The sequence below is a fragment of the Hipposideros armiger genome, unplaced genomic scaffold, assembly GCF_001890085.2.
Source record: "Hipposideros armiger isolate ML-2016 unplaced genomic scaffold, ASM189008v1 scaffold_228, whole genome shotgun sequence".
Lineage (NCBI taxonomy): Eukaryota > Metazoa > Chordata > Mammalia > Chiroptera > Hipposideridae > Hipposideros > Hipposideros armiger.
This window is the reverse complement of record NW_017731578.1, coordinates 525,779-541,118: the sequence shown is the minus strand read 5'-3', so window position 1 is coordinate 541,118 and position 15,340 is coordinate 525,779. Positions and strand designations below refer to the sequence as shown.

Sequence of the window (15,340 nt, the reverse complement as noted above, 5' to 3'; positions counted from 1 at the left end):
TCAGAACGGTTTTCAGATGCGCACTCTGCCCTTCCCTGCACCCTGGTTGGCTGCCATGGCAGCGAGTCAGCCCAGGAGCCTGTGCTAGCACCGGCCCACGAGATATGCATGTGTCCTGTAGTCCCTGGTGTTAGAGTAACTCAAAATCCTGAAAAGCATCCTGGTCAAAACACCCAGATACCCTTTTGGATGCATGTGAGTGGGAGGGAACAGAGGGCAATCCCCAGGGGCTGAGAACCCCAGTGGTTGGCAGTGCTAGCTTGCAGAGCACCCCAGGGCTGGCGGGAGCAAGGGGTTGGACCCAGGCTTGCTGGACACAGCCAGGACACCCCACCCCCCAGCCTCCTGAGTGTCACCCTGCCATGTGACAGGAAACAAAGTCCCCCCACAAGGAAGCAGGAACCTCCCCTCCAACCCCTAACACAGGCCTGCCCTGGGGGGGGCAGTTCCGATTCTACCCCCACAGCCAGCACAATACCCTCCACTGCTGCGGGAGGAGATAGCGTTGCCCCCCACTGGCACAGGCCTCATTCAGAACCAGTCAGGTGAAGCCTTTGCTGGGTTCCCAGGGAGGAGGGAGCTTCCCCACCAGACTCACACCCCACTCCCACACTCCCCCCACCCACCTCCCTTGTCAGCCGCACCACTGTGTCCCCACGATGGCCACGTGCTGACATGCACCCTGCTGTCTTCACATTACAGTATTCGCTCCTCTTCACATCTACTTTTTTTGGTATGAAATGGCAGATCAAGTGTGCTCACACCACACAGATATGAAGTTATTTAAGGTCCAAAGAGAATGTGCTGTTTTTTGATGAATTGTAGGGCAACCTAATTTTATTGAAGCATTTTTTATTACCAGGCCCAAATTATGTGTTCTTCTATTTGCAAATGCATTGATTGCAAAAATTATGAAGAAAGCCCAGAACGAAAAACACTGATGAACATGCCAATCTATATGGACATTGGAGGGTCTGAAGGCAGCCATCACTTGTCACCCACTAAATTTGCAGGACTACCAAAATTCAGGAAAGAAAAGTAAGTGCTCTGAACCCTCCTAATAGGGGAACTTGAGGGCCAGGGCAATCTGAGAGGAGGGTTAATTTACACACTGGGAGGAAAGTGGGTGTGTCTGTGGGGTTGGACAGAGGAGGGGATGGGTGAGGAGGGCCCCCTGCCTTGTCCTGTTTGTCCTCTTACTCCGCCCTTTCCTCCTCATGGAGCTGAAGGGCCCTACAGGGGTCACCAACAGGCCACTGACCTCAGGCAGCAGGGGCATGACATCCAGACAGCAAGTACCTGAGCCACTCACTCTTTACCATGTGAGGTGACGGCCCTGAGAAGGTCTCGGTACACGCTGTTTTCCTTACTAAAGGGATTGTGGGGGTCCACTTTAGTTGGTTATTTTCCCATTTAATTATTTTAAGGCCAGAAGGTAATCCTAGTAGGTCTCAAATGTTGAATAATTTTACTATATATTGGACTAGATTCACCCATTTAAAAAAATGTCTTTGCATTCGGTGTGATGGATGGGTCATGTCACGATAAAGTACCAGATGTCATTAGTTAATAGCATTGAAAAGCCAAATTCCTGCTTATTTGGTTAGACATCTATGCATCACTGGGACCGACAGAAATCTTTATCAGTGAAAATTTACCCAAAAATGGTTGCATTTTTCGTGAAATGAGATGTGAAAATGTTACTGCTGCCATCGGGATGGTGTGTGTCCGACGGAAGGTGCTGGAGGCGCCCTGCACTGGGGTCTGGTCTCAAAGTGTGGCGATGACTCCACCCAGGGGCAGCCCTGCTCTTCCACCTTCAACAAAAGCCCTGGCCTGTTTTCTTTATAGAGAGACTTTTTATTTTTTTAATTATTTTTTTTTTAGCTGAGCCATCCTGCCACCTATTGGCAGCTCAGTGGCGGCTCAGCTCGGGCAGGGACTTGAACCGCTGTTGCTCAGAGCTCGTGCTGTTGAGCAAGCTCTTAACCAACTGAGCCTCTCGGCCAGCCCTAGAGAGACTTTAATCAGTCCCAACATCTATTTCTCTATTTTCATAATCCAATACTTTTTAACACTTGATAAAAGTTTCCAAAAGGCATTCAGTTTGAGCACGACTTGGACAGCTAAGCCGCGGTTACTCTTGGGCTTACTGGGGGACAGAGCTTGTCCTGTGGGACACAGTACAGCCGCCTCTCAGAGCCTCAGTCGGGGCTGCTCGGCTTCCCGGGGGCGAGGCTGTGCTGACCTGCACCCCCAGGAGTGACAGGCAGGTGAGTCCTCAGAGCCCCTCCCTAGAGGCGTCCTCTGCCCCCCCCCACCCCCGCTCCCCCCAGTGCCTGAGCACAGAGCTCAGCCCACGCTGCCTTGTCTGCAGGGCTTGTCCTGTCCAGAGACCCCGCTGCTTCTGCCCCTGCCCAGCCCGCGGCTGACACTGTAGCCCAGGCCTCTGGGTTTGCTTGTGGATCTGATTGTGAGAAAAGTGAGAATCTACCATGAGAGGGATGTCAAAAAGCTGACATTTTCCTTCCTCTATATTTTTCTTCTAAAAGTAATCCTGATATTATTACAGTTAGTAGTTCCCACTATTAGGAAGACAACATTAGCTGTTACCAGTGACAGTCTAAAATACTATGACGGGTGTGTCCCCTTGGCTGTAACAGGTGTAGAAAAGCAGCAGTGTTGACCAGGCCTCTGACGGGTCTGTTTCTGACAGGCAGCTGTCCTGCATCTCCTGGGAGGTGGTGGAGGCCACGTGCGCCTGCCTGCTGGCGCGGGGTGAAGAGGCCGAGAAGGAGAACCACCCCGAGTACCTGGCCCAGCAGGTGATCCTGGAGGAGTTCGGCAGGTGCTTGTCGCAGATTCTCCACACGGAGTTCAAATCCAAAGGGTTGAAAATTGAGTAGAGTGCAGTGTGGTGATGTGTGAATTTCCTCCAAAGTTCTGGAGGAAATCTGTGGTGGAGGAAGGTGGTTTTAAGGAACGCGAGGCCAAGTCTGCATCAACAGCTACACCGTGAAGGCCAGGCTCCCCCTGCGTCAGGGGACCAGGGACTTGGTCTCCCAGGCGCAGGACATAACCGGTGCTGTTGGACCAGGTGGGGAGCCTGGGTTCCTGGGACGCGTCTGCGCTGACGGTGCGTCCTTCAGGGTAAACACAAGCCCTGGGGAGACAGGGAAGTCCGATCCTAGCGACTTCACCCTCCTTTGGGAATTTTCCTCTGGAGGCTTCTGGGCGTAAAAAGCCATAGGGATTTTCCCGCAAAATTATTTAGAAATAAATTCTCCAGATGAGCTGCTAAGATACAACTTAAAATCTCTAGAGAACTACTGCATACCCTGAAGAATTTCTGAGCGCAGGTATTTCCCTAGAGTCACACAAATTATCAGTCTCTGCTAAGGCCGCCGAGAAACGCAGACGCTGTGGTTCCATCAGCAGCGTCTTGAGCTGCGGGACTGAAAGTTATCTAGTTTCTTATGTGTTTCTGTTTGAATTGTGGAAAATATCTACTACCCAATTAACTTCTCTGTAATTATTATTATAATGTTATTATTGTTGGTAAAATATGGTTAAAATAACTAGTTTGCAGGAAGCAGCAGGTAAGATTAGTTATTAAGTTGACTCTCTTTTAGTTCTATTGTAAAAGCAAATGAATAAAATTTTCAAATGTCTTCTGTTGTTGTAATTAACTTAGTGACTGACAGGACCTGGGGTGGCGGCTCTGTGACTCCTTCGGGTTGGGCTGCTTTCCTTCTGTGTCCCTCTCAGCAGCGCTACCAATTGCAATTTCTGCCAGTCACATAGGCAATTTAAAATTGTCAAGTAGCCACATTTTAAAAAGCGAGAGAAACAGGTGAAATTCATCTTAACCCAGTATATTTAACCCAATATATCCCAAACACTATCATTCCAACATGTAGTCAAAATAAAAATGATTGCAATAGTTCACATTCTTTGTATGTACTAAATCTTTGCAATCTAGTGTGTATTCTACACTCACAGCACACCTGCATTCCCACCAGCCACATTTAAGTGCCAGGAGCCTCACTGCGCAGGTGAGTGGCGGCAGGGACAGGGTCCTCCAGCACTATCCTGAGATAGCGAGCTGCCTGGAAGGCCCTGCAGCCAGGTGCAGCCCACCTGCAGAGCCCGGAGGTGGCCTGGCCAGCAAGGCCGCCCCTAGGACCAGGGCTTCTACAGCCCCGGGTCCTGTGGGGTCAAGGACCTTCAGTGCTGCTGCTGCGGCCAGGTGTTCTGAGCTAAACCCTGAAAGTTAGGGGCAGGACCTCTGGGGGCGCATGACCCCTGCAGGGTTTCTCAATGGGGAGAATTTGGCAAGTCGGAACAGCTTTTAGAAAATCCAATGTGAAGTAAAAGACAGTTACAGCTGTGTATGAAGCCACTTGATGCGGCTCAGAGGCAGCAGTTACGATGGACAACTAAAAAGATAGAAAACCACATCTTTTTTTGTTTCTGGTAGGCGTCAATTCTATTTTAAAACCATACAAAAATAAAAGGAGCGTGTCCTTATTTCTGGGTGTGCTGTGCAAATTTAGCCGCCTGTATCTTCTGAATGAGTTGGGCCACCTTTGTGAGTTTTTTGGCTTTTGTTTTTCTTTTCCCAGAAATGCAGCTTAGCTTAAACCGGTCTTTTCAAGAATTTGAGGAAAAGTTACCAAAAAATTTGACACGCTGAAAGATAACTTTGTCTACTCATAACACTCCTGACACACAATGGGTGGCACTGTCCCCACCAACCAATCCTCCCGCTCTCTGGGCACCGACTCTGGGTGTCCTCTAATTTCATCCAGTTCGGACACTACCCAGGGTTAGTGTCAGATCACACAGGGTCAGGGCCCGCCCCACAGGCTGCCCCAGCTTCAGACACCAACCCAAGTAATGGGGCCCAAGTTACCCTCGCTTCTGCCTGACTTGTCTCCAATCTGAAGTTCCCATGACCCCTCCTCGGGTTGGTTAATTTGCTATAATGGTTCATACAACACAGGGAAAGACTTTACTTACTACGGTTTATTATAAAGGACCCAGATGACAGCCAGATGAAGGGGTACAGACCTCCAGCCCTCTCCCCAGCCTGGACGATGGGCTGTGGGGCTGAAAGTTCCAAGCTTCTAATCCTGGCTGGGTTTTTCTGGTCATCAGCCCCCATCCTGAAGCCAGCCAGGAGCCACCCAGAGTCACCTCATTAGAACAAAAGACACCCCTGTCACCCAGGAAATTCCAAGGTAATCAGATGCTGTGTTTAAGACCCTCCTGTCACCCCCATCACTCAGGAAATTATAAGCGTTTTAGGAGCTCTGCGTCAGGAACCGGGGGCAGAGACCAACCATATATTTCTTACGTCACACATGCTGAAAATGTTCTTTCCTATTATTTAACCACAAGCTGGTACACAGTACAGAAACATGGGAGCAAACGAACCATCCTTAAGAGAGAACCTTCCATTGACAGCAAAACATCAGAAACCTACCTGTCATCCTCCTCTTGGCTCTGAGGCCCTTTATCCCTTCACAAACCCCTGCAGTACCCGAAACACCGCCAGGATGGGGCCAGTGCCGGTGGGGGTGTGGCTTAAAGCCACAACAAATTACTGTGTGAAGTGAGTAAAAATACTGGTTTAGGGAACTAAAGGTGCAACTTTCATCCAAGATAAAAATGATGGCGAACTTAGAGAATCAAAGAGCACAGAGTCTGGGTAATAGATGAAGACACTGCGGGGAAAGTGCCACTCACTGTGCCGGGAGAGCTGCCTCTGCAAAGGCCACGCACAGGTGGGCAGGACGGAGCCCGGGCGGCGTCCGTGCTGTGGGCTTCGGCCATTCTGACAGGCGTGGGGCTGCAGCTCATTGTCTTAATTTGAAGTTCTCTGATGACGTACAGTGTGGAACATTGTTTCCCGTGCTTACTTGCCATCTGTGTATCTTCTTTAGTGAGGTGTCTGCGCAGGTCTGCTGCCCATTTTCTAACTGGGTGGTTCGTTTTCTTATTGCTGGATTTTAAGAATCGTTTGTATACTTCAGTCCTTTATCACACATGTCTTTTGCAGATGTTTTCTTCCAGCCTGTGGCTTGTCTTCTCATTCCCTCGACAGTTGGCGGAGTGGAGCTCAGGGTGCAAGGGGGCTGACAGGGCGGGCTGGGGCGGGGACGGGGCGAGCATGGCCGCTGGCTGGAAGCAGGTGAGGCTAGCGGAAGCTCGGCAGGAAGGCTGCAGGCTGCGGGGACAGAGCGGGCACGAGGCGTGTCCCGACCAGCAGCGGTGGCATCACTGGGCACTTGTTAGCGAGAGTGCAGATCCGGGCCCACCCGCTCCTCCTGAATCAGACACTCTGAGAGAACTAAATAGAGTTAAATGTGAAGAGGGACGCTGAGGGTGGCGCGGGCAGGGGGTAAAGGAGGGCCGGGTGGCTGGTGTCGCTGCACCTTGAGCTGGACTGGGCCCCCTGGGTCTGGGCGAGGTGTGTGAAAACGGGGGAGGAGCCGGGCGGAGTCCCAGGAAAGTGGCAGGAGACAGGATCCACGTGGGACCATGGCTGGGGGAAGGAGGAAAAGCTTCCTGCGTGTCGGGGGCGCGGGGGGGGGGCGCCAGGGCTTGGGTCCCCACCGCAGTGCAGTGTCCGCTTCGTCCTGGAGCAGGACCTCAGGGGTGACCCTCCTCACACTTGGCTGCATATTGCAATCACGGGGTGCGGGGGAGAGCATTAAAGGCACGGCCCCCAGATGACACTCAGGTGCAGCCAGCGGGAGAGCCACTGCTGGGCAGCGGCCATGGAAATCGCACCCCGGTAACCGCCACAAAGCCCGTGTCACCACAGAACTTAACAGGAGGCCTTCCATCTCCACCTGTGTTCTTTTCGGATCTTCTGGGACCTTTGTATTCGAGCCCAGGAGACACCTGTGGCTGCTGGTTTAGCGGCTAGTCCCACGAGCTGACGCCCATGCAGCACTGCCGCGTGCACGCACCCTCGTCTATGAAACAGCTGAGGTTTTCAGGGCACTCGCCTTTCTACCGCGGCCACACGAACAATAACGCCGCGCCCTGTCCACCCCACCTCGCTCGCGGCCCCCACCCCGCCGGCCCATCCTCCTATCACCTGTCACACTCTCAACACCCAACTTCTCGTCCATGAACCGAGTGGCTCTAGATGCTCTGTCGCCCTCTCCCTGGACTATCAGCTCCACTGTCTGTTTTGTGTGTTTGTCTCAGTGACACTTGCCTTTATGATTGTGTTAGACTCACCTTAATGTGAGGAGAACCTCATGTTCCCTGGACAGGCTGTGACAAGGGAAGGTGTCTCAGGTGCTCTCGATGGTACAAATTTGGGTTGAAAACTTTTATCTAACGCACGTGATTGGAATCAAGCTTTATCTTCGAAACACTGGGGGCTGTGGTGACAAGACAGGCGCAAGGAAGAAAAAGACAACCAAAGTCGTTGCTATTTTTTTATTTTGCCACTCAAAATAATTACCAAAGGGAAAACATCTTAAATGATAAGAGCACAGCATCAAAGCAGTGAGGACAGGAATGGTTCACGCCACGTAAATTGGCATAAGATGACCCATCATCTTCAAGTCTCCACATGCCGTGAGGAACCTCCCCGGGGCTCCTCAGGACTGCTCTGTGTCTTCTGAGGAAATGGCTGAGGGGAGCACAGGCCCCAGGACCCCGGCTTCTGCAAAGGGGAGGGGCACTTAGGGGACAGCCCCGGCTGTCTGCGCAGAGTCACAGCTGGGGCTCCAATCCCAAATCCGGCCCAGCGTTTCCTGTTTCTTACCTCTGCATGATTTAATTCTCATACTTAGTATGCATGTGAAACTGTCAGACTTTCAAATTCATGCTTTAAGGAAGTCTAATTCCTGTTTGAGTGATAAAAGTTGGTATGTCCTAATGAAAGAAGTTCCATGCTACAGAATTCAAACCATAAAACACAGTAAAACACAAAACAAAAAAATAAACCCTGGAAGAGTCGATCTGCCCCTTGCTGAAAGGTCACCAGCAGATTTTCTATGGCTGGGGTATCCCCAGGGGCTCCCCTGGGCTCAGACAGGGGGAACCTGGTGATTGGTTTTGAGATTTCTAAGTCGTCCTCCCAGTCTCCCTGCCCGTGGATGGTTCTAAGGAAAAGCAATGGCTGCCTCCTCCTCCCCACACCCACCTGAAGTCCTTCAACCAAGGCAGTGGGGACGGAGAGCAAATGGGTCAAGACAGAACCAGGATCAGCCTTGTTTTCCAAACTCACAACAAAATTGTGAAGTGTGAAACCTGACAATCAAATGTCTCTTGGAGTTTCACAGCGTGCACCTCCCCCCCACCCCATGGTTAACTCTCAGAGCGCCCTGCCTTCCACAGGGGCGGTTTTCACCTGTGAGATGATCTGATTAAGGCCAGACAAGCATAAAGCAGGGACGGAAGTGCTGAGATTGGCACGGGGCTCACAGGGAGGCCCTGTCATCTACTATCTACAGAAGATGCTAGATCCAGCATCGACAGCCATTAGACTTAAACACAGCCTGCCCCAAATGTAGAAAGAAAAACCGAAATCTGAAGTAAGGGCTCCTATTAGTTTACCGTGCTTACGAGATAGATAGGGTTCAGCTGGCCTATGGAGAACCTGGCTTGTGTACTGTGGGCAAACTGGCATAGCGGTCGGTGCCATGTCAGTAACCACATGGTAGGACCTGAAGCCCAAGGCCCTCTTTCTTCCGTGAGGACCCTTTCCAGGGACAGTGTGGGACCAGCGGTAATCCCAGACTCTCTGTGGCTGGTTCCAGTTCCCATGCCTTGGAACAGTGTGACAGGAGGTATGTGGGGGTGGCCAGTTACCCCCGCTTAGACCCCTATGGAATCCTTTCTTGACCAGCTTCTTATGTGCTCAGGGCTTTAAGGGGTGGAAAAGTAAATCGGTCACATGTCACATACCTTTGAGATGCAAGAAAGTCAGAAACTCGATTATCGTGCGCACAACGGCCTTCTCATCCTGGTCGAGCAGCGGCCTGTTGAAGCTTCCTGGAAACCAGAGGGCTCCGTGTTTAGAACCTGCCACAGGTGCCCTGCGTCTTAGGACAGCACCGTCTAGGAGGTCAGTGAGCCCAGCAAGCGTGAAGCCATCGCCGAGCCCCCCACCCCATCCCAGGGCCTTGCTCGTGCACTGGAGGGAGCGGGTTCCAGGCCACCTCTCCTGGAGGCCCCGTCAAGAAGGGCTCTCTGCTGCCCCGGTGGCTGCCTCCTCTCGGGTTTTGCTGCTTCTGTTTCTGCCAGTTGACAGATACGGCTGGGCCAGACTCAGACCGAAGCTGTGGGTAGGGGGTGGTCGGAGCCTGATAGCCCCACTGCCCTGTGTGCCCTGGGGGGTGATGGACAGTGAAGCAACTCGGAGCCCCGGGATTCAAGTCCTCTCACCTGGCCTCGCTTCGTCTTCAGCTGGTAGCTCCCGCTTGCCAGCGGCGCTTGGCTTTTCATGGAATGACCTGTGGTTGTCAACGGCATCTGTGCAGATCAGACAGGACAGCCCCTGAATGGCGTTCCTAAAGTTATACGCTCCCCACACCTGGAGGACATGTGGCTGACATGCTCAGGGAACAGGGTTGTGAAGCTGGAGCCACAGCGTGGAAACGACCGAGGAGGAAGGTCACTCTCCATGGACCCTGAGGTGAGAGCTTGTGCCAGGGCCCAAGGCCAGGTCTTCCCAGGGTGCGAAAAGGACAGGAAGAAGCCTGCCAGGCCAAGAGAGGGCGAGAGAGGGCAGACAGGCCCGGGGAACACAGGCCTGGCGCAGCCAGGAAGCACCGAGGAGGGTTCCACAGGTGCTGCGAACAGCAGGGGCTGCGGTCCTATGTCCCCGAAACCAAGGGGGCACCAAAGAATTTCAAGTTACGACGTTCTGACGTAACCAGGTTTTTATTTTTCAAAGACCACTCTGGCAGCTGTGTGGGAGATGGATTGGAGCCAGGAAGTGCTAGAGACAGAGGATGAGGGAGTGGGGGGGAGAGAGAGACTTGGAGATAGAGGAAAAAGAAGGGGGGGAGCAGGGAGGCTGAGTGTGTGTGTGTGTGTGTGTGTGTGTGTTGGGTGGTGTGAACCTTGATTGCAAGCAGAGAGATCCCTTAAGAAACGACTGGAAAGAAAGAATGAGGGCCGTAAACCAAGCGGCCTGGGATGATGAGAAGGGGCTGGATTTGGGGCTTAGGAGATAAAGAATAAGAGGGGGGCGCGGACAGCTCTGGTTCCCGGCTGCTTGGCCTGGTGGGCTGTGTCACCTACAAGGCTAGACAGAAGAAAATGAATTCTTTTTTCCAGACTGAGTTCTTGGCCCTCAGTTTAGGAGAATGATACGTAAGCTGGTCCTTCCACTACACGGCTGGGCTTTGTCAGCACACATGTTCCTTACGTTGCCATTTTGTACGTGGGCAGTAAAGTCAAGGACACACTGTGAAGCTGTCAAGAAGTCTGACAAACAGGTCATCTGCATGCACAGCTCCTGGTGATCCAACTTGACGGAGATATAAACTTGACAGTAAAAAAGAATCTGTTTTCTAACTCGGGATTCGAAATCTTGATAAACTCCATATTCCAAAGTACCGTAATTATATATATATATAATTTTTTTTAATGAATATTTTTGTTGAACGGCTCCTCCTGACTTTGGGGCCTGCAGTGCACAGACAAGGTGCTTTCTGAGTGACAGAACTCGGGGTTGCAAAGGGTTCAGGAAAACGCATACTCTGAACCAGTGAAAGGGCCACGTGGGACCTGAGACCAAAGACGCCCAGCGGATCCTGCCCGTGGCCCCTGTAGCTTTTGCCTGCGTTTCTCAAAGCACACAGCTCTCAAGGACCCTCCAGGTGAAGGATGAACAGCCATCTGTAGGAGGAGGAACTCTATTTAAACTCCCCCTGTAGTTTAAACGGGGGCAGAGGCAGTCCCGAGGAATGGAGCAAACGCGTGAGCCTGGCAGGAAGGCAAGACAGAGGGGGCCGAGGGTCTGCCCAGCTGCAGGATGGGTCAGGGTTCAAGACAGCCAGCTGCCTCAAGGCTGGGGGGACAGGTGGGGTCAGGGGCCCCCGGAATTAGTCCATCGCCACGAGTGAGGGGAGTGGAATAAAGGGGGAGGAGGAGGACTGCTACAGGTGGGGGGGCTGCCTTTCAGGGGGTGGGAGCAGGTGCCATGTAGGGATGTGGCAAACATCATTAACCTACATGGAAACCCACAAAGTCTCAGGAAACGCCGTGCCTCCCCCCGCCCCCCTTTTCCCTTTATCTGACTGAAACTGGAATCTCAGTGTCTCACACTGACGTCTGGCTGCACACATTTCAGAAGGAGCGGGTTTAGCACACATGGTGACAGTGTCACTTACGTGCACCGAGAAGGTAGCCGGCGCTGTTCAGAGTCCAGCCCCTCTTTTCTTTCACCTTAAGTGGGAGAAAGGGGAGGGAGTCAGGCTGTGCCTCATGCAGGCAGCTTGTCTGTAGAGCTGGCCATGGTGCCCTGTGACGTCACGGACTTCAAATAACTGCAGAACTTAAATGACAAACACACCGCTGAACTCTTTCACCTCATCAGCTTAAGTGATGCAAACTGTTCAAGCACGAGTGCATGTGAAATGACATTCGCCCAGGCTTCCCAGGCAGAGTAGAGGAGTTAGAATGATGCATGTACCTCTGGAAGCTTCCAGAAATTCCAGGTTTGCCCCCAAACACGCCATATTTGACATGACAAAAGGACTACTTGCTTTGCGAAATAATTCCCTTTGGAGCTATAGACCACGGACGCATCTCCACCACCTGCTTTTAAGTGAGGCTGAGGACACGCGTTGATCACAGCGGCGCCCAGACCGCGGCACCGGCCCTCTGTGAGCGGAGAGTCGCCTCGCACGTCTCCGAGGCGCCGACCTGCAGTACAGCGGCGTCCGGGGCGACCTGCCGACCGCGAGGGCGCGGCGCCCGGAGAATCCGACCGCGGGAGCGTCTCCGCCGGGACCCCGCCCGTGGGACCCCGGCCTCCCCGCTGCGCCCCGCGTGTGCGTGTCTGTGCCCGGCACGGAGCGCCCACCCTCCGCCCAGTCCTGCTCTGATGCGATAGCCCCCCTTCGCCGAGAGGGGACACGGCCTGGGGGGCGTTTGTCCCCGCCCTGCACTTACCGGCGACCCGAGCCCCAGGGTGGCTGGAAGGGTCCCGGCGAGGAGCAGGGAGACCAGCAGGAGGGCGCCGCCTCGGGGCATCTGCAAGGGAAGGGGCGCTGGGGCGGCCGCACGCGCCTGGGCTTGGTGGCGGCGGTGCCGGGACCGAGGGCGACGAGGGCCGAGTCTGCGACGCCCCTGGCAGCCGGTGCCCGGGCAAGGGACGAGGGACGAGGGACGAGGGACAGAGGCGCCGCGCCTCCGGGAACGTCCAGAAAGGGGCGCCTTCCGCGGGGGCCGCCGAGGGCACGCGGTACCTTGAGCGGCGGTGGGCCCGGGGCGGTCAGAGACCGGGCGGGGTGTCGGCGGGTCCCGGGGTGTCGGCGGGTCCGGGCGTCCGGTCGGGTCGGGTCGGGCCGGGCGGGAGCGCTCACCGCATGGCGCGGCCTCGGGGACACGGAGGCGGGAAGCGCACGGCTGCCGGGATCCCTCGACGTGTCTGCGCCGGGAGCCGCCGCGGGGGCGCTATTTATGCGGCGCGTCCGGAGCCGCGCAGGCACGTCACTGGCTCGGTTCCCTCCGCCCTCGCCGAGCCCCGATGGGGGCGGGAGTGACCGCAGCTCAGCTCCTTAGGGGCGCTCCGAGGGCCGCGCAGTGGTCTTGGACTGGGGTGTGTGTGTGTGAGGGGTGTCTGGGACGACTGAGAGCCCCCCGATCCGCGCGGGAGAGCCCTTCAAACCCCGCAGAAGAGACCCATCAGCCTGAGTGCAGAGCCCCTATCAGCCCATGCAGAGAACCCCAAAACCACCGTGGGAGAGCCCTCAACACGGCGCCGCCCAGGTCACAGCTGTGTTGGAGAGCCCCACCCCTGTTACCGAGACCCTGGGCTGGGGGGCGGTGAGCCTTCCCCCCCACAACAGGGTGCTCCCCTGCGGGGAAAACCACTGAGCTCAATGGCCAGAAACCCCAGAAGAGCTGGGCGGGGACTACCCCTCAGTCCAAGCTAGTCCCAGGGCCCCCTGCCTCGCACTGGCACCCAGCGTTCCCACCTCTAGGTGCCCACTGGCTCTCAGGTACCCAGACCCCTGTCCTGTTCGCTAAAAGGGGGCAAATCAGCCAGGGCTGTTGGGCTGTAGGAGGGGGCACCCCACACAGAGTGTGGATGTTCTCCATATCCATGGGCATTGCTCGCCTAAAAGGGGTCCCTGCCAATGTCCCCCTCTTGACTCCCAGGTTCAGGACACAGCAGTTTTAAGCAGGGTCAGGAAGTGGTTGAGCTCTTGGGGACCTGGGGGGCCCAGAGTAGAGACCCACCCAGGCTCCCAGGGGTGACCAAAGGGTGGGCAGGTGGGTAGGGAGGCAGGGAGAGAAATCAGGCAGGAACAGGCCCCCCTCAGCGTGCGCCAAGAATCCTTTGTAAGCTGGGGCCAGGCCCAGTCGGCTGGCTCCTTCTCTGCTCACAGACAGCAGGGGACATACAGACGCGACACCTCTGGGCTTCTAAAGAGGGATGCGGCCATCAGGCAAAATTTTGCCTGAGCCCCTCTCCCTGGCCACTGAAGTCCCCAGCGGTGGCAGACAGAGGCAGCCCCTGCCTGTAGGTGCCGGCCGCCCCAACCTAGTTACCGGGAGGCTGCAGCCCTCTCCCCAGCAGCCAAGCTGAATATTAGGTTGGCTGATGCCATCAGGTACCCGCAGTGACGAGGACATAGGACAAATGATAATAGTGGGCATGCCACCTCGCATCTGTCCTGCATTTTACTCTTATGAGCCTTTTGTGCAGACAGCTCCGGCCACCCCACGGGGAGAGCCGTTTTCCTCTGCGTGGATGAGGAAGTTCACCGGCTTGAGGGTCATGGCCAGCTGGCTGGTTAGGAAGGAGCAGGGTCCTCGCCGGGGGTGCTGATTGCCGTCCTGGTTTGCTAGAGGGGTGCTGGTGGGGAGACCTGGCTTGGTGAGGGGTCTCAGGAATACAGACTCCTGGGCACAATGGGTGTGACAGGGGAGGGGAGTATTTTCAAGGGCACAGTTTGACTTCCAGTCACTCCTATTCCTGGCAGCCTGGGATGGGATGGGAGGAGAGTGAGGGGCGGGGGGTGAAGGAGGGGGCCCAAGACTCACAAACTGATTTCTGAAACCCATGGTAAACCTGGGGGCACATTCCCGCCAGAGAGGGGAGTGGGAGTTGGGGGGCTGCCATCCTGGTGGCCTTGGTCAGTTGGTGGGCAGAGGGGCAGCTGAGGTTGGGAGAGCAGAGGGGAGCTTTCTCGGACTCACCAGACCAATGATGGTGATGCCCTCTCCTGCCCTGAGTCCTTGTATGTAGAGGGCAGCATTGGGGAGTGGGCAGGGCCAGCCATGAGGGTCCCCCCACCCCTGTCCCCCACACTACCCAAGAAATGCCACTGCCTTTTGACAACTGCTGGTTTAACAGGGAAGTCTTGCTATCACTCAGGAACACTCGCTTTTCTTCTGAGAACCAGTGTGCCCCATGCAACATACATCCTAGCTAATGTCAACCTTTTCCTGTCTCCCAGGTTAGTGCCTCTTGCCGTGGGTGAGAGCTTGAGGGCCCTTCTGTTCTCAACTTACTTTGTCAAGGAGCCTGTCAGTCTGAAGAAGCAGAAATTCTGAACTGAAAACCTGGGTCCAGAAGTCCCTGGCTATGGAGCCAGCATTTCAGGTCTCACAGTGGGGACAAGGTGGCCCCCCCAGACAGGCAGGACACAGGTTCCACCCTGCTCAAGTGATGCCCTTAGGTGGGGCCGTCAAATTTTTATCTGAATAGTCCCCAGACCTTCCTGGAAGCAGAACCCGCCTGCTTGCAGGGCCCGGGTGCAGCCAGGGAGCCTGTCGGTGCTGGCACCAACCTGAGGGGGCATTGGCACCAGGACTGATAGAGAACAAGAACATGCAAAACAAGAAAAACCTGCCCTCTGGCCCCTTGTCCCACGTGTCTCATGGAGAAATCATAATCAGTCTTCACTGAATAATTACACACCTGTGCTCAAAACAAAGCTGCTTCCTCCCAGTGCGTAAGGTCTTTCACTATGACCCCCTTGGGGGACACCCACTGTTGCTGCTTCTCCCGTAGTCTGGGCTGTGACTGGTGACCCTGGAGTTAGGGGGATGCGACAGGGGGGGCTACAGACTGAGTGAGGCAGGAGCAGGGACGTGCTGTGATTCCCCAGGCTCGGGGGAGGCG

General features: G+C 54.9%; 2 protein-coding genes across 2 annotated transcripts in view; one reads left to right on the top strand and one right to left on the bottom strand.

The window, feature by feature from the left end:
- Positions 1 to 3,598, top strand: part of TESMIN (testis expressed metallothionein like protein) — a 44,820-nt gene extending 41,222 nt beyond the window's left edge. Inside the window, exons 8-9 of the mRNA XM_019654654.1 lie at positions 863 to 1,038; positions 2,717 to 3,598. Coding sequence (XP_019510199.1) covers positions 863 to 1,038; positions 2,717 to 2,906 — 366 coding nt within the window. The 3' untranslated portion in view covers positions 2,907 to 3,598. The remainder of the gene's footprint in view (positions 1 to 862; positions 1,039 to 2,716) is intronic.
- Positions 3,599 to 7,461: 3,863 nt separating this feature from the next.
- Positions 7,462 to 13,992, bottom strand: GAL (galanin and GMAP prepropeptide). Its single transcript, XM_019654657.1, has 7 exons — positions 13,938 to 13,992; positions 12,453 to 12,763; positions 12,157 to 12,237; positions 11,373 to 11,427; positions 9,418 to 9,504; positions 8,938 to 9,024; positions 7,462 to 7,690 (listed from the first exon to the last, which is right to left on the bottom strand). The coding sequence occupies exons 1-7, from the start codon at positions 13,990 to 13,992 to the stop codon at positions 7,626 to 7,628; spliced, it is 741 nt and encodes a 246-aa protein (XP_019510202.1). The 3' UTR covers positions 7,462 to 7,625.
- Positions 13,993 to 15,340: the final 1,348 nt, after the last annotated feature.